This window comes from Macaca nemestrina, chromosome 16 (genome assembly GCF_043159975.1).
Source record: "Macaca nemestrina isolate mMacNem1 chromosome 16, mMacNem.hap1, whole genome shotgun sequence".
Lineage (NCBI taxonomy): Eukaryota > Metazoa > Chordata > Mammalia > Primates > Cercopithecidae > Macaca > Macaca nemestrina.
In genome coordinates this window covers 93,416,822-93,436,192 of record NC_092140.1, presented here as the reverse complement: position 1 = coordinate 93,436,192, position 19,371 = coordinate 93,416,822, and the positions used below count along the sequence as shown (strand labels likewise).

At 44.0% G+C, this 19,371-nt stretch overlaps 1 protein-coding gene across 1 annotated transcript in view; it reads left to right on the top strand.

Moving 5' to 3' along the window:
• Nucleotides 1–1,210: 1,210 nt before the first annotated feature.
• Nucleotides 1,211–19,371, top strand: part of LOC105486003 (klotho) — a 58,066-nt gene continuing 39,905 nt past the window's right edge. Inside the window, exon 1 of the mRNA XM_011748639.2 lies at nucleotides 1,211–2,053. Coding sequence (XP_011746941.2) covers nucleotides 1,229–2,053 — 825 coding nt within the window. The 5' untranslated portion in view covers nucleotides 1,211–1,228. The remainder of the gene's footprint in view (nucleotides 2,054–19,371) is intronic.

Here is a 19,371-nt window from a genome sequence, read left to right as displayed (position 1 = left end):
TTATAGACGAAGAAACTTAGGCTTACAGAGGTTTCCTGCCCCAAATCACAAAGGTGGAGCCTAGACCTTCTCAGTCTCCACCAACTGTATCTCGGTTATTCACAATCCTTTCTACCCACATCCAAATGGACACCGTGGCTCTGCAATTTCTGTCAAAAGGGCTCTTTGGCAACAGGAAAAACGTCATGGCTCCATTGTATTGTAGAGGATGGGAATGGGTGTTCCGGCTAAATCCCCCCTCCCCTTTCCCTCCACAGCTCAGATGGCAAATGTGGGACCCAGGGACCTCCCGCTCCAGCAGGGCTGTGCGCACAACTTTGCACAGATTACCTGCTAAGTCAGAGCCGAAAGCTAACACAGATGCCAAAGGATAATAAAGGTGAATGAGATTTACTCAAAATTGGAAACTTGGTGTTTGGTTTTTCAGGAGAACAATCAACAACTGTGATTTGAAGTTCACCAGGGAATTCTGATAGATCTAATCAAAGACAGAGTGCTGGTTTGAAATGATTAAAAGGTAACAGTAAAAGGGAGAGTAAAACCCCAGTCCCAACGCAACCCATAAATCTACTTTGTCTTCCTCGAAAGAGGGGTGCGCGTGGGCTAGTCTCCCGGCGATCATCTCACCTAAGCGGGGAATCCCTTTCTCTCAGCACACGGTGAAGTTCCCCCTTGGCTGTCCCACCTGGCCGTCCCTCTAGGATTTCGGCCAGTCCCTAATTGGCTCCAGCAATGTCCAGCCGGAGCTTCTCTGGGCCTCCGAGTGGGAGAAAAGTGAGAGCAGGTGCTTCCCCAACCGCGCGCTCCTCCAGGGCCCGGCAGGATCCCGCGCCCAAGTCGGGGCTAGTTGGTCGGCGCCTTTTCTCCCAGACGAAGCCGCTCCAGGGCTGATCTCGGAGGACGCGCGGCCGGCAAAGAGAATGAACCTGAGCGTCCCCGAAACGTCCTGCGCGGCTCCCGGGAGATGGGAGAAACAGGTGCCTTTCTCCGACGTCCGCTAGCGACGCCTCTAGCACCTTGCCCACTGCCGCGCCCCTCCCGGGGACCTCTGGCCCTCCGCGCCCCCGCCCCCGGTGACAGGGTGGAGGCAGGCCCGGCTCAGGTAATTATTGCCAGCGGAGCCAGCCGGGGAGCGGGGGTGGGCGCGCCGGCGGGGGGCGGGCGGCGCGGCAGGGCGCGGGCATAAAGGGGCGCGGCGCGGGGACCCGGCGCCTGGCTCCAGCGCAGCATGCCCGCCAGCGCCCCGCCGCGCCGCCCGCGGCCGCCGCCGCCGTCGCTGTCGCTGTCGCTGCTGCTGGTGCTGCTGGCCCTGGGCGGCCGCCGCCTGCGCGCGGAGCCGGGCGACGGCGCGCAGACCTGGGCCCGTTTCGCGCGCCCTCCCGCCCCCGAGGCCGCGGGCCTCTTCCAGGGCACCTTCCCCGACGGCTTCCTCTGGGCCGTGGGCAGCGCCGCCTACCAGACCGAGGGCGGCTGGCAGCAGCACGGCAAGGGTGCGTCCATCTGGGACACGTTCACCCACCACCCCTTGGCACCCCCGGGAGACTCCCGGATCGCCAATGTGCCGTCGGGCGCGCAGTCGCCGCTGCAGCCCGCCACCGGGGACGTGGCCAGCGACAGCTACAACAACGTCTTCCGCGACACGGAGGCGCTGCGCGAGCTCGGGGTCACCCACTACCGCTTCTCCATCTCGTGGGCACGGGTGCTCCCCAATGGCAGCGCGGGCGTCCCCAACCGCGAGGGGCTCCGCTACTACCGGCGCCTGCTGGAGCGGCTGCGGGAGCTGGGCGTGCAGCCGGTGGTCACCCTGTACCACTGGGACCTGCCCCAGCGCCTGCAGGACGCCTACGGCGGCTGGGCCAACCGCGCCCTGGCCGACCACTTCAGGGATTACGCGGAGCTCTGCTTCCGCCACTTCGGCGGCCAGGTCAAGTACTGGATCACCATCGACAACCCCTACGTCGTGGCCTGGCACGGCTACGCCACCGGGCGCCTGGCCCCCGGCATCCGGGGCAGCCCGCGGCTTGGGTACCTGGTGGCGCACAACCTCCTCCTGGTGAGTGCGAGGGGCCAGGCGGAGGGCCACGCGGGGGAGACAGAGGGCCCCAGGTGGGGCCAGGGGGAAGTGTGGGAACTGAGATTCCCCCAGACGAGGCTTCACTTGGACACGTGTATGTGGTCACCAGGGGGAAACTGAGCAGCTCTGACTTCCGTTGGAAAGTGAGGAATTAGGAGATAAATCCCTCAGTGGGCACACGAGTGAGTGCCCCTTGGAGTCCATCTGTGGAAAGGAAGTGGGAATCGATTTCAGCAGTGAGGAAAGGAACTCCTTTCTCTGGGTGTAGAGGAATTCCTAGAGGTGATGGCGGGGAGGATTTGCTAGGGGAAACTACAGGAGAGAATGAGCAGGGTGGATGAAAGAAACACGTTTGTTCTTAAGCTGCACAGAGAGAATTACTGTCTGTGGAGATGTCACGAGTTCAGTGTTAATCCAATAAGATCTGTCTTGCTTGTGGCACAAATTCACACTGTTGTGAAAATGTCAAAACACAGCTCCCCGAGAGTCAGCTTTAAACTGTGTTTGGAGGTCCCTTCTGCGGTAGGGTAGGGAAGTCTGCTTCCACCAAACTTATTCACCAGGGGTGTGAAGACCACTTTATACAATCTCAAACAAAGCTAGTCATAGAAACACAGAAACAACTGCAGGGTGATATAGATTGTTCTACCACACCTGTACTTCCACAGTGCTCTCTACAGTTGAAAGGGTTCCTCACTTACGACATTGTTAGCCTGATAAAATTAATTGTAACACCCCTGTGCAAAAGATTTTATTAATTTTGACAGCAAGAAATATTTATATGCCATGGTAAAGTTGTCTCAAGTATTTCTTCCTCCTTTTTTCTCCTTAGTGTTCAAATTTAGGTACCATTGTTTTCTCCTTAGTGTTCAAATTTAGGTGCCATTGTTTTGGGGATTCATTTATAATCATGTCAGTTGTTAGTACACTTTGTACAGAATTTTGTGTCACAATAAAATATTTTATGTACATGTATAAACATTTTAATAAAAGTGTTTAAATGTACAGCTTTTGGTACCCAATTTTGATGTCTTGTGGGCCTACTGGAAGACCTATTTTTAAATTTAGAATTCAGCCACATATTCTGAACAAAGTCAGTATGAAAACCATTTCTAAACACTTTTAATTAAAGTCATAGATAATATGGGCAGAGCACTACTGGGATATTGAGGTAACTTAGTGCTCTGAGCTGCTGGTAATGTTGTAATAATGGCTAAATTAGATTTTATGTCAGTTCCACAAAACCTGTTTGCTGCTACTGGCCAGGAAAGAATGTTGGATTTGTTTGGAAACACATTGTGATTTTTGTGATTTCATACTTATGTATGTCTTTTCATAAGGGTACTTTAGAGCAGTGATTGTTACACTCTTTCAATCCTTTTATGGAACTGAAAAACCCTAAAGACCACCAGTGTATGGTTGGTGATAGAAAAACTATGGGAAGAATGGTCTCACTTTTTGAAGAAAACATAAGCAAGTTATCAGTTCATACTGGAAGCAAATAAATGGATCAGCTGGAGGATCTAATAGATCATGCCCGTAAAATCTTTACTTTAGATTTAAATCCTACAAGTTCTATTTTTAGAGTCCCTAGGATAAACTCGTGTATACAAAGTAGTCAGTTGTTATTATAGTGACTTATAGGATCATTTTATTATAAGATAAAGACTTGCATGCTCTCTGGAGCTCTGGTGTTTTAAATAATCAACATGTTTTAGATCTTTGTGCCTACTCGTGGTCCTCTGATTAACTTCTCAGTTATATTTTTCAACACTTAACACAAAAAATTTGCCAAACACTAACCATCCTTCCTAGAAATGCAGTGGACTTTGTATTTAGAGGAAATTAGTAACAGGTGAATGCTTGATTTTGCTGATGCTGCAAACTGCTAGTTGGTGTAAAATATTAATTTTGCTTTCAAATTTCTTTCAGTTTGGTGTTTAGTCATTCCTGTATCTTATTTAGAATTGAGTTCCCATTGTCAAAGACAGTATCTTGAATGAATTTTGTTGTATGAGATACTTTCATTCTGTTTTCAATGACATTTCTTGGTGTGTATGTGGGGGTCGGGGGAAGGGAGGATAGAAACATTTGAGCTTACCTGAAAAAGATAAAACATATTCTGCCGATTTTGATAACAGGGCATTTTAGCTGGGACTGAGACATTGCTGCTGCACAGACTTAGGGGCCAGTTTTGTTCCGGAATCTGATGTTGGCGAAGGATAAAGACAGGCTAGCACCCTTCCCTCACTCCCTCTGTGTTTCCACTAATTTACAAATGGGCTAAGGAGATCCCATGGGATGATGGGAAGCTTGACCCCCACCAGAGAGTCGAGAATCATTGATGGCCTGGAGGACATGAGGCAGAACAAACAAATGGCAGGACAAATAATGGAGGCCCTGCTCAGAATGGAGGTCTTGGTGTTCTTTGTGGGTTCCTCATACTGGAGTGAGCCTTGGCAAAAATGGGGGTGTGTGTGTGTGTGTGAGAGAGAGAGCGAGGAGAGAGAGAAAGTGAGAGAGAGAGAGAGAGGTCTCCTACAGAGAGCTTGGAGCTCAGGCTGCTTTGCTCATTTGAGTGTAATCCAGGAGGACACACCTTTTCTCTTGGACTTGAAGACCAACTGCTCAGCCTTCACAGCTCTTGAAAGAAAGTTCTTAATGTCCCCCGAAATCAGCACTAGGGACTGAAGTTGGGGAGTTCAGCGCCAGCAGTGCCTCTGAGTCTTTGTTCTGTATATGGGTTCTAAGAGGATTAGAATCAAGTTGGAAATACACGTGTTCCCATTCTCCACCGTTGGCTCCCCTCACCGCCTGAGATTCTTGCAGACATTTGTGCAAGGAACCTGTGAAAAAGACAGCTTCTTTCACATGAGGAAGTAGGGCTAGGAGATATTAATCTGGGCACTGTTGAGTATTAGCGTCAGTGCACAGGTCTCCGCCCATCTGTCTGCAGCGTTTGTTGAAGCCTTCACTTCTTCTCTCTTGAACATTTCCTCAATTTGGCTTTCAGGCCCTGGCTCTCCCTTGCTTCTCCTCTCAGCGCCCTGACAATTCCCTTTTACTCTCCTTTGCTTGTTCTTCCTCACCTTGCCTGTAAATAGTGGAGGGCCCAGGGCTCTGTCTAGATTCACTCTAGGCCATTGCTTTGAATACCGCCGCATCCTGATGACTGGATTTTGAGTCTCCACCCAGGTTTCCCTGACCGTCAGACTTGCATAGACAACTGCCTTCTCTACGTGGACATCTAATGGGCATGTCACATCGAACACATCCCATACCAAACTCCTGCTTCCCCTTCTCTGTTATGGTGACTTTACTCTTCCAGTTGTTGGACCCCGAATCTTAACTACTCCCCTTTTTCATATCTTGTTTCTAATCCATCAACAAATCCTGCAGCTCTACCTACCTTCAGAATGTGTCCAGAATCAAACCACTTCTCCCCTTGTCTATGACTATGATGGAGCTGCAAGACACCATCCAACCTTGCCTGGGTAATGGGAAGAGCCTCACTGCTGGGGTTCTTACTTCTGCCTTGCCCCCTGCAGTGTGCCATGATGGATACTCTACAGGGTGACATTATGGGTGGACAGGACAGAGTCCTTGCTTATTCGGATTCCACTTGTTCTTCCAGAGCCAGCTCACACGCTGCCTTGGGCCCCATGCCTGAATGCCATCTCTTGCTTCTATGGCATCCCACGCAGGACTTCACTTTGCTCGGATGCGTCCTCCCACACTCTTCCTTTTAATTAACCATTTGTCTCCCTTTTACCCCTTCGCTAGCTGGGGTAATCCTGTTCACTTCATCTGTATCTCTGAAAATGGCATCTTGCCCTCCCTTGGTGCTCAGCAAGTGGCTTCTGGTTTACTGAATAGCCCAATTTCACCTTTATAAATTCATGGTACTAGAATTTTCTCTCCTTGTCAGTCTTTCTAGCCACTTTCCAATGGAACAGAGAATACCAAATCCTAATCCGATAAGAAAAAATAGGTAAACATAATGTGGCAGACTCTGATATCTGCAGTGAAAATGTAAGGTTCATCATCAAATGTATGATTCCATTGTGAAAATGTCCAGTTAAAAGCTATCTGTAGTCACCATGCAGTATTAAGAAGTTTTCAGAATAAGGGCAGGTGGTAAAGTCTCCTGGCCAGCTTCAGGAGTATATATTGGAAGGGGCTTTGTTAGCTGGTTGAATTTTTATTCCCCAACTAATTAGTGTGAACGATTTGTCTATATATGCTCAAGTTATATATACTATGCACTTTTGAGAAATACTTTAGAAGTTTTCCTTTCTTTAAAATGTATTTGGGGTTGGGCACAGTGGCTCACACCTGTAATCCCAGCACTTTGGGAGGGGGAGGGTGAGGGTGAGGCGGGTGGATCACCTGAGATCAGGAGTTCAAGACCAGCCTGGCCAACATGGTGAAACCCCGTCTCTACTAAAAGTACAAAAAATTCACCAGGCGTGGTGGCAGGTGCCTGTAATCCCAGCTACTTGGGAGGCTGAGGCAGGAGAATCATTTGAATATGGGAGGCAGAGGTTGCAGTGAGCTGAGATCGCACCATTGCACTCCATCCTGAACAACAAGAGCGAAACTCCATCTCAAAAAAATGTATTTTGTACATAACTAGAATAATCAACTGGATTGAAAGTTAATATAAATTTTAGAATGCTACTGAATTCAATAGTGCATTTAGTCAGAAATAGTTAAAATATCTCCCAAACAGCTTGAATCACTCCTTTTTGAAACACATTGGTTTTTGAAGGTTATGGTCAAGTCCAAGAAAAAATTTAAAAATAGGAAAAGAATTAACAAAATCATTTCAAAATCATAGCAGTGTTTTAACAATGCCAGTTATTTTGAGTTGAAGAAAAGAAGGAAAACGTAAACTACTGAGCATTCAAATAATGTCAATGTGCACTTCTCAGGTGCAAAATGAATGAACACTCAACTGTGCCAGCTGAATATGTAGTAGTCATGGCTTTTGTACATAGAAGCCTTCTGAATTATCTTATATTCTCAAAAATATCATTGCTCTAAACTAGAATTTTATTATAATTAATTTGTGCAAAAGTTATCTTTCAATGAATATTTTCTTTTTAAGGCATAAAGGAAATTTTAGCTGTAGGAGGAGAATAGAATACATGCTTACTGGGAGGACAAGTAATAATAGGTGATTAAAAACACACAGCTTATTGAATTGTCCGAGATCCACATTTTCTCCAGAAATGCAAAGTTATACTTGAAGTCTATAGTTAAACAGATAAGCAGAATGTGACTTTTGTATGCTCTATTTTGCGATATTCTGAGTACGAAGATAACCTGAAGGATGCCTTTTTCCCCGCTTTATCTTGGGGTAAACTTACTTACCCTTCAGAGACTTGACTCAAATGTTTTCATTTTGCAATAACCACAGGTAGAATGGATCATTTACTCAGTTGCGGCTCTCTGAGAGCACAGACTACCTATCATATTTATTTTAAAATTTGTAGCGCTTATCTCAGTGCTTGGCACAGAGGAAAGAAATACAATTTTTAATAAAGGCATAAGTGGAGAGGTGAAATACATGTTTCTGGTTTCAACGTGTCCATTTTCTTTCTTGTAAATGGAATATTGCACTTGCAGTGTGCTCTCACACAGTATCTGGGAAGGAATTTTAAAGAGTGAGGAAGAACAGTGAAGATTTTGCTAGGCAGATATGTATGTGACCTTTGTTGATTTCCAGAGCACATATCCCAGTTTCATCCAGTGGACAGGGAAAGAGAGGAAGAGAGAAAAGGTGGCCTCTCAAGTGCCTGACCTGGAAGCTGCACCTATCACTGTCCCTTGAGCAGAACTCAGTCACGTGGTCAAAAGGAGTCTGCAAATAATTGTCCCCTGAGGAGCCGTGTGCTCAGTGAATGATTCTATTATGTTGAAATCAGATGGGAACAGATCATTTAGGAGAACCAGCAGGCTCTACCACATTGCCTAACTCCCAGGCATATTGTGAGAATTAAAAGCACCTTATATATGTCAACATGTTTTGAAAAAATACAAAAAGCTCTACAAAAGTGAGTTATAAATTTATCAATAATAATAGCAAATACTTGAGAAATGGTCCTCTTGACCACTTCAGAGGGAATTAAACAAATGCATTAGACACGGTAGCCACACTTAACTACTTAATCTGCCTCTTCTTTGAAATTATTTCAATAGCATTTGACCAAAAACTATCAAATCGTTTTTGAAATAACCTATTTTACATGAAACATATTATCAAGTATCTTTCTGGATCTAGCTTGGTGGTTAAAGATACATACTAAAGTATATGACTGATATAACTTGATATATTGACTAAACCAAAGATGAATATTGATTGAATTTTTGTGGCCCCAATTTCAATAGATTTTTTATTAACATTTTTTGTTTGAAGTACAGATGTCTCATCATCCATGAACCGGTATCATTATAGCTCGATAAAATACTCAAACTGAAAGCAGTGATGTACATTAATTTTAAAAATAATGGTTAAGCAAATGTTATTTCCATGTCTATAAGTGCACTTTTATTTGATAATTAGAATGTTAGAATCAGAAGGAATCTGGAAAATCCCAGGTTACACTTCTCCCCGGGCCGAACTCCTTACAGTGGCTCTCCTGGGGTCAGTTAGCCTTTGCTTGACCCTTTGAAGCAGGAGGAACTCAGTTCTTCTCAAGTTGCCCACTTGATCTTGTCTTTCATATTGAACCTGCTGCTGCACAGGACTCCTCCCTGACTGTCTCTCTGCCTTCCTAAATTTCAAAGGTTAAAGCAAGTCACTTTTTGACAAGACATCGTTCACATATTTGAAAAGACCAGTGTGTTTCGTTCTTCCTAGATTGTTCTCCTTCATGCTAATGTCTGCTCCAAGAAGACTTGGAGGGGCCTGGACATTTAGTAACATTTCTTGAGAGCTTACCCCGTGGCAGGCAGGTGCGGTGTTGAATTCTGAGAATACGAAGGTAACCTTTGAACAGGTGCCTCTGTCTTCTGACGTTTGAGGATAAGGTGGAGGAGAGGAGAGGGGAAAGTCGACATATCTCCCCAGTGAGGAGGGTTTAGGGTTATCTGTGGGACCTGCCTCTGTCTCGTCATCCATCACCATTGTCCTGCTGATGGGTGTAGAGGACTGAGGACGAGGGGTTGGAGTTCTCCCTGCGCCGGACCCTGTAGGGAGTCCAGAGTCCTGGCTCCCGAGGTGGGAGTATTTGTAGGGCTCTTTTCGTGAGGGTCTAGAGGACGGCTGCAAAGCTGCAGGGGAGGATGGGGGTATGGGAGGCAAGCCTGCTGCCTCTAAGCCCTGTCAGAGCCTCTTGGGGATGCTGCTCCTCCTCCCTGCCTGTCCTCTCTTCTCTTTGGATTTCTCATCATGTGGTCCTCTGTCCTCTGCCTTTTCTTCTATTCAGTGTCCCAAGTTCTTCCACAGTGACCTGTATCCCCTTGTTCCCCTCAGGCCTGTATGCCAGCCCTGCACAGGTGCAGGGACAGTGGTAGGGGCCTCTCACTTCGGGCTCAGCTACATTCTCCCTGAAATTGTCCGCGGTCAAACACAACTCATAGTGTGGACATTTCTCACCAAAAGTACACTGCTTGGGCTGCACGAGAGGTTCAGCTTCCTCCTATCTACCTGGCATGGGCTGTGAGGGGGCTGCTCACCTGGGCGGCCTTTTTACTCCTTCCTGGCCAGAGCTGCCATTTCCAAGTCTCTGCACTGTCAGAGGACAAAGGCTTCTCTCTGATTCTGCAGGGTTGCCCCTTGCTCTAGGAGAATGGCTGGGGTTTAGGGTGGTAGGTCTCAGGTTGCCACAAAAAGAGGGATGAGGTAAGACTCCTGCCCTCATGTCACAGATTAGTAGGGGAGAGGTAGTTGTCAAATAATTACAGTAAAATAACTACAGTAAGAGAAATAAGTACCTGCTTAGGTACCTATTTCAAGAAAGGATAGATAGGTTAGCATTTGGGGGAGGTAGTAAGGGAGCAGTCAGGGAAAGCAATACTTGTAAGATCAGAGGCTGGCAAACTTTTTCTCTAGAGGGCTAAGTTTTAGACTTTGCAGCTCCTACAGTGTCTGTTGCAACTAGTACACAGTTCTGTAGTTGTAGCATGAATGCAACCATGGGCAATGTGTTAATGAATGGGCACAGCTGTGTTTCAATAAAACTTTATTTATAAAAATAGGTAGTGGGCCCTGCTGCTGGGCTTGGCTTGCTGGGCACACAAAGTGAGAAGGGCATTGTGCCCTTCTAGGAAACATCCCTTGCAAAGTCAGTGCAGGTGAGACAGTGTGGCCATTCCCACCACAGCACAAGATCCTTTGGAATGCCTGAAGCGTCAGGTGGGAAAGGATGAGGAGCTGGGGAAGAAAGCCGGGGAATTTCCAAGGCTTCTCTTAACATTTGCTGTGCAGAACCAAGCAGTGCCCCAGGTGTTCAGAGGAGACTTCGGTGATTACATTTCTTGTTAGGCACTGAATTTTGTTCATGCCATCCAAGATTGCATTAACAATTTTGACTGTCCCCTTACCACGGACTAAAATGAGTTTGCAGCCAGCTAAAACCTCTCAGGTTTCCCCCCCCCACCTTGTGAATTGCTGTGAAGCCAGACATCCCTGTCATCTTTTGTAGTTTATTTTCAAACTTTTAATCTTATTAAATTTCATCTTCAATGTGCAAAGATAAGAGGAAGTTTACCACAGATGGTGGTTTATTCTTTAAAACTGGAGGTCACCTAAATGTGTTAAGGTAATCAGAGGAATATTGGTACACTTAGGCAGTGGAATACTAACTGGTTATTAAAATGTTGAAGTATGGTTATTAAAAGGCAGCCCATGGTATGTCTCTGCTATATGAATAAGTATGTAAAGATTACCGTATAGTTCATGGGCAGGACTGGGCTCTCTCTAGCCTCTGTCCTTCCGTCTCCCCCCAGTGCCTTCTCCCTTGCAGTGTTCCTTCCCTAGCTGCATCCTCAAGACTGGATCTGCCCAGCCAAGCCCCATTAACTCACAGAAGCAAGAGGAAAAAAATAAATTCTTATTAGTTCAATTCCCTAAATTGGGGGCGGCCTATTTCACAGCAATAGGTAACTGACATAGAAGGAAAGGAAATCATGAAATAATTCCAGAAAATTTCCTACAGCTGGAGGATATGCATTTTCATATTGAATGGGAAGAACTGGGGGAGTCAAACCTCTGTGTATTGCAGGGTCTTGCCTCCCAGGGACCTGGGCACCTCTTCAGTCAGTGAGTTATAGCTTGGAAAATTGGCTAAGTCGGGGAACTGTACAAGGGGTCATCACTTTTTACGTAGCCATGCTCTATGAACCATCTTTACAACTCCCTGGCTTCTGGCAGTTAAGCGCCACTCACTGGCCTCTATAACTTCAAGATCTGACCATCCCTGTGGGCAGCAACAAGCCCAGCTCTGTGACACCTCTGCTACCAGCAGGCCTGGCCTGGAGGGCGGTGCCCGCACTGAATGTCTCGGTGAGATTGGCACCCCCATGAGCATATTCCTGGTGGTGCAGTGAATGCTCTGTCTCCCTACTTGGGACTTCTGGGAAACACTGTCCTCTGGTGGGTTGTTTGACCTCACATAATACACTGGTTCTTGCATGCCAGCTTCTCTCTGCTTCTTGATTCTTTTATCAGCTGTTAGGGCAACAATGTCAGGCATTTCCGCCTGCTCAGCATTGGGCATTCCTTTTTACAGGCTTCTCAGAGCCACCCTAGCAGCAACTTTACCGTGTCTCCTGGGGTCCTTGCTGTATTGTGAAAACATACTTCTGGAGAAAGTGTTCCCTAGATAATGAATTCTTTCTTGTCCTGTGTTAAGTTCCAGTTCCTTGGTCAAGGGCCCCAGTGCTGCTACTCAGGATGTACAGTGCATGCTCAATCTTGAAGCAATATTGGGATATAATATCTTTTCTCCTCTATGAGTCCCAGCTGTCTCCAGGTGGGTGAAGCTGGGACTTAATCGTAGTGAGTGCGCGGTCAGCTCCTGAGGGGTGCACCTGTTGCTTTTTAGGGGGGGGAGAGGCCTCTTCAGCATAAGGAAGTGCTATCTCTTACCAGGGAAGGATGGGCCACCTCTGTAAGCTCCAAATATTCCAAGGTTTCCCCAACCAGGGCCTTGACCTTGGCATAACTGATCTGCCTTGGCTGAGCATTTAAACATCCCTAAATCTCTGCTAGTCTATCAGGTCCTAGGCCTGCTGCTAAGTTTCTCTACTCTTCCACTGCAGGAGAGAAGGCTCTGGTTCTTATATTGAGCCTTTAACTGTTTGTTATTGGCCCTCAGTTTCTCATTATCTCTCTGTAGAGTCTCAATACAATATACCAGAAAGTATTCAATTCCATCTCCTTGGAGGCAGGGAATGCCTAAATCATTGCATCTACAATGGCATTCTCCGCCAGGATATTTCCCCAGGTTACTGCGTTGAAATATTTAGCAATTGAGGCACCATTTATGCAAAGGGACTATCTGCCCCTACACAACACTTAGAATGGCATTCTCTTTGCCTTCCACAAAGTGAATGAGCTGGTTCTCTAACCCCTCTTGTGTTAGTTTGAGTCCCCAAAGAAGTCAATATCAGGATAGGATTAGATGTACAAGAAATTTATTGAGGAAAGAATTGTAAAGGATAAAGGGGAAGGAGCTAGGGGAGGCAGTGAACCTTTGGATAATGATGTGTGTCCAACAACTATGAAGGAGAGTGGGCAGGAAGAAGGATGGGCTGGGAAGAGTTTCAGTTGGCACTGTGGGTCTCAGAACAACCCAGGCAGGCTGATGGGGACTCCTTGAACAAATGCTGCCCATTGGCGGAGTCCACGTCTTGCTGAAATGGGCCTGCATTAGTTCCCCTGCCATGTTTAGTCATCTAGGAGTAGCCGATGAGAAACATGATCTCAGGATCAACTGCAATGGTAGATCCAAAGGGGTGGCAACTCATGGCTTCAGTCAACTGTGCTCCTTCTAGCAGGAACACTGAGCAGTGCATTTCTAGCGCATCACGAAGACCAGTGAGGACTGCCCTTCAGGGAAGGGAATGAAAATTATTTCCAGCCTGGAATTTGATACTTATCTAAACTGCCAATCATTCGTGAGAGTCAAAGTCCCAAAAAATAAATCTTCCATAAACCCTTTCTCGGGAAATTATTGGAGGGTAACCGCCACATACATGATGAAGACAAGGAGGAAGACATGGGACCTATGAAAGAGCAGGTCTAACCCAGGAAAAGGATGATGAACTGTAGACCCATGATGTCAGATGTGCAGCAGACTAAGATCAGCCAGTGCAGAACGGGGGAGATTCCAGAAGTGGGTCCCCCAAAAATACTGGAGGCTAATGTGACTTCCCTGGGGAAGTTTCTGCTGAGAGTCTATTGGAAATTGAGGGAAGAATTATCCACAGTCTCAAAGAAAACAGAGCAAATGAAAAAGCAATGCATCATGAACTTCAAAGAAAACAAAAGTAAGAAGGAAAACATAGTCTTATTTACTACATTACAATGTCCAGCTGTGAATGATATTCATGTTGGCGGAATAATGTCAATACCGAATGTCAGTTAAACCAAAAACTGTTGTATAACTAAATTGGCTGTGTAAGAGAGCTAAACCCTCATCTAGTATAATAGGAAGTCAGTGGATACTTTCGGAAGTGTGGATGTGTGGAGATGTAAATTCCAAAAGAAAAAGGTTTAAGGTCAAAAGTGGTTGCCTCTAGAGAGGAGAACTGGGGGAACTGGGGCAGTGTAGGACAGGGAACTGTGATTTTTCTTGTAAGTTGTAAGTTGTTTTGACATTTTAAACCATGAACATATATTACTTGTAGTTTTAATTTTAAAAAGACATAAATATTTTTTTCATCACTTTAAATATTAATTTTGTTAGTTATAGCACATATTTATAGCATTCCAATCTGTAGAGCTCTTTTGGATTCAAGTTCTGGAGGATTTCCAAAGTTTTAGATTAATGCCTTTGTGTGTTTTCATCCCTTTGATGATAACAAGTTAAAAAGAAATAGGGTTATGAATAAACCTTGTGGGATATTGTTAGTCACCTTCTCTCAAGTCAATCTGTCCCATGAATCAATGTTTCAAACATTGACCCATATCTGACACTTAATAAGCAACCAGTAAGTTTTTGTTGAACCAATGAATACTCTTAAAATATATTTTTTGAGTGGCAACAGTACTATCTTATTTTCACTCTACTTTCTTCTTGACCCTAAGAATGTCACAAAACTGTTTAGCAACTGTCAAAATTATTACGTACAGAGGTGACTATTGTGTTCCCAGATATGCTATGTCTTAGTTCATTTTGTATAGCTATAAGAGTAGTTGAGACTAGATAATTTATTTTTTTTTAAAAAGGAATTTATTTCCTCACGCTTCTGTTGGTTGGGAAGTCCAAGAGCAAGGCTCTGACATCTGGTGAGGGACTTCTTGCTGCCTTCTCTCATGGTGGAAGGTGAGAGGGCAAGAGAGAGACAAAAGGAGGCTGAACTCATCCTTTTATAAGGAACCCATTCCTGAGATACATAACCCACTTCTGTGATAACAGAATTAATTCATTGATGAGGACAGAGACCTCATGGCCTAATTGGCCTAAAGTGAGATCTTTAAAAGATCTCACTTAATTCTATTACAATGGCAATTAAATTTCAACATGAGTTTTGGAGGGGCAAGCGTTCAAATCATAGCACTACATAATACAATAAAAATTATCTGAGGTAAGTTTGGTAAATTTATTCTAGGAATCCATGTTGCCTCCTAGTTATCTTCCCTTCCATAGTACTGATGCATTTTTGTTAACCATTACCTAATTTTGCTCGAGTCTATTATTTCTGAAATTCACAGTATCTTCCCTTTTAAAGTTGAGAAAATTTTCATTCTTCAAGCACCTGATTTCCTAAAATCTCTCGAAGTAACTGATGGCCGTTCCATGATCATAAGTGCAAATTATTTTGCTAGACCACACTTGGAGATGATGAATTTGGAATGGCATGCAGACTCCCCACATCAGGAGTCTTATCTCCTGCAATAATCAGGAACCCAGCCTTAAGAAGGAGCAGGTACAATAGAAGGGCAAGGGGCAAGAATCAAAACTGCTGGCGAAAGACATTTGAGGAAAGTTATCAACATGAAACAGAATAAAATAAACAGAAAAGCAAACTAGGGAAAATAAATTATGCAGGAAATTAAACACATACATAAACTGAAACAGGAACAATCAGAAAATTCTTTAACACCAATAACACAATAGTTGAAATAAAATATTTAGTAAAATGTTTGAAAAGTAAGGTAAAAGCCATGCCATAATAATAGTACAAGATGATAAAGAAATAGAAAATATTTTCAAAAAGGAAAAAGATTTAAAGGATATTCATAAAGATCCAACATCAGACTAATAGAAGTTCTGGAAAGAGAGAATAAGGAAATAGAGGTCAGGAAATTAGTAAAGACATAATACAATAAAATGCCCCAGAACTGAAGAACATGAGTTTTTAACTTTAAAGAGCCTACTGAGTTCCTATTTCAATGAATGTACAGACATGTAAGGATATTGAAAGCTCACCTTCAATGTCATGTTTCCTAAGAAGCTAATGGAAGATATGCACCAGCTAAATTGTAGTAAATACATAGGAAGAAATAGGATATAGAAAAAGTATGGTTTCAATCAATAAGAAATAAAGGAAACTCCTAGGATGAGAGCAGCTCTTGACAGCATCTAGTCCAGACTGGACTTGGAGGCTGGAAGGTTCTAGCAGGGAACGAAGAGCTCTGGGTGAAAAAGTAGACTCAACAGAATAGATACTATGGTAGAAAACATGATAGAGAATCATTAACACATTAAAAAATCACATATGGAATATTACACAAGCTTAATAATGAGGTCATTATTTATTCAAGGGAAAATTAAAAGCTGTTCAGAAAAGGGAAATGTTATAGTGTCCTATTTGACTCTAAAATGAACATTTATATAGGAACCTTCATGTAAATACTAACAATGATTTAAATAAGAACAGACATTTGGGAAAATAAGGGAAGAAAATGGGGCATGTAAAAGAGCTAACTCCTCATTATCCTAATGAATTATTAAATTTCACAATAGCATAGTATTTAGAAATACGATGGGCATTACGAGAAGAAAGAGCTAAAAGGTTGCCAGTGGGGAGCAGGAGTCGGTGTTAGAGATGGGGTTGGGGGAGATGTTTACTGTTTTCATGATAAGCCTTTGGTACTATTTGATTTTGAACTATGTAAATGAATTTATTAATTTAAAGTAATTAAAAAACCCATACCACTGGATAATGCTTGATAATTTCTAGAGTGCTTTTTTTGTATTTGGGGGCAGGTAAATTCATTGAGAGGCCGGGAGAGTTTAGCTGACTTTCCTGTGGGTAACAAGGGTCAGAGCTGGGGTCAAAACTCAGGTTTTCTGAACCCCTGTTCCCAGTGTACATTCCATGACTCCAGGCTGCCTCCTGCACTGCACAGGTTACATCTGGGGGTGTGCTAGCAGATGCCTAGACTATCCTCGTCCACATCAGCATCTGAAATAGAGAAGAATGTTAGTCGTGACTTGCCACTAACGTCTTTAACCTTCATTAACATCGGAGAGGGTCATCATTAGATAATTACAAAAACACTAACCCAGATACATCTGTTCCCATTACTATTTCTGTGTAATACCCCCAGACTTAATGGCTTTAAATAACCATTTTATTTAGTTTACAAACCTATGGGTCAGGATTAGGGAAGGGCTCACCCACGCAGTTTTCCTCTGGTCCGCAGTCATCTGAAGCTTGAACGGGGTGGGGCATGCAAGACAGCTCACACATGTGATTGGCGGTTGAGGCTGGCTGTGGACCAGAGCATCTCTGTTGACCTCGCTTACACAAGTGGTCTCAGATTAGTAGCCTCTGTACATGGAAGCTAGCTTCCCTCCCGGCAAGCATCCCAAGATAACTAGGAGGAAGTGGTATGGACTTCTTTTTCCTTTTTCTTCTTTGTTTTACTTATTCTTGATATCAGGTAGCTTCATTTTTATCAGAGCAGTCACATGCCCACCGATTCAAGGGGGATGGTCCACAGATCCGCCAATGAGAGGAGAGGAATGGCCAGGTTATATTGTAAAAGATCATGGAGCATGGGAGATATCCATCTATTTTCTGTAGAAAATACTTTTTGCCACAGTATCACTGGCTTTCCAGCTCACAGTGATCTGCCTGGAATGCCATTTTCCGACTCTCCAGGATCTATATCTTTCAATATAAGGTTTAGAAACTACCTCGTACAGGAAGACTTCCTTGATTTCCCCTCAGCAAGAAAGAATCTTTCCTTCCTCTGAATCGCCATTGCATTAAAAAAAAAAAATCCGTCTTCTGGCGTTTTCACTTTGAGAATTATACTGTAATTATTCCGTGTACCTATGATTTGACCCCTCAATTTGCCTACTGAGTAAATATTTGCTTAATGAAGTAATTATTACATGATAGCTCAAATAGCAGTCCTGAAAAAGTGCATTTCAATTCAGATCTCTCTTTGTTCTTCCTTCACAATTTTCATTTCCGAAAAATGAAAGAAACCAGAGGATCCCTTATGAGGAGTTACAGTATAACTTATGCGTGGCCGTTTCCTGTGTTTACTGCTACTCAGTGAGAAATATGGGAGATGGGAAAGTGAAAAACCATGTCATTTACAATTTGATTAAAAAGCTTTTTTTTTTTCCTTTTCCTTTCACGTTTAAGCCTTGCCGTTTTAAAAATTTCCCTTTCGTCATAGGAGATCAAGCAGCAGTTAACGCTGCAGTTCCCTGTTCTGGAAACACTCTCGCAGGTGTTTCAACACATGTTGTCTCAACTCTGACTCCTGCCCCGCTGCCCCACGCCATCCAGCCACACTGAAGATCTTGCATTTGTGCCTTGGGGCATTATTTTTTCTTAGTCTTCTCCCTGCCTGGAAGGTTCTTCCCAACTTGCCCTACACCCATAGCCACAGAACTAACTCCCATTTTCTTTATATCTATGGTCACAAGCTCCTTTCTCAAAGGAGGCACAGCCCTAACCACCCCCATTTGGTGACTTCCTGTCTCCTGGAGGCCCCCGGAACTAGTCTTCTCTACTTCCTGCAACCCACTTTACGAGCAGCGGAGAAGACTACTTCTGGGGGCCTCAAGGAGACAGGAAGTCACCAAATATACAGGTACTGTGCATGAAACTGTGTGATAATGAATTTATTGGGCTTGTTTTTTTAGCTTCTGAATAGAAGAACCATAAGAGCATTTTTTTAAAAGATAAAAACAGACAAACACAAACCCTCTAGTATAAAAGCAATGTTTTTTTAAAAAGATAAACACACACCCTCAGATTGCCTTCTTTTGAAAAGGCAATCTGAGATTCCTTATGAAATCCCCAGACAGAAGCTGTTTCTTTGGATTTAATATGTTCTACACTGTAGAGCCAAGAGGCTTATAGAGTGTTAATTAACACCCCTTGACAAACATTTGTAAAGGAATCTGGCTAAAGCTCAAGGAAACCAGGTTTTTCCGTGTGATAAAATATAATCTTTGGAGATTATTTATGATCACAAAGGGAGACTGCACAGATAATTTTCCTAGATTTGGAAATGAGGCAGGATTATTGGTGTCCATCTGGGCTGAGGCCTCAGGCAGACCTGCCTAGTTAATCCCATTCTCCTATCCTGATTCTCTGGGGGTGCAGAAGGCAGTGCACCTTTGTTCAGTTTGCTACTTACCATGGATTAGGGCATTTAAAATTCTGTAAGGGTAGTTTTTAACTTGTAGAAAACTGATAGCGATGGGAAGGATTCTTGCCTAATAGGGACACAAATGGATTTTGCTGTGTAGAGATGTAAATGAAAAGATGAAAATCACAACACATTTAATGAAAGGAAAATAAAGACTCTTGTGAGTGCCACCAAAAAAATAAAATAAAATATATCTCCTCTCCGTGGCACCCTAGGCCTCCCTTATCTCTATTTTCTCCATAGCACTTATTGCCTTAGAACATTCTTTATAATTTATATTTATTATGTTTGTTGTTGGCTATCGCTCCTCCTGCTAAAATGGAATCTCCGTGAGGGCAGAGGTTTTTCTTTGATTTGTTCCCTGTTGTACCCCAAAGTGCTAGAATCATGCCAGGCACACAATAGGTTCTCAATAAATACTTCTGGAATGAAAATCTCCCTCCACTTAGACCACTGACTTTCAAACTTTTTTATCTTGACCTATAGTAAGAAAGGCGTT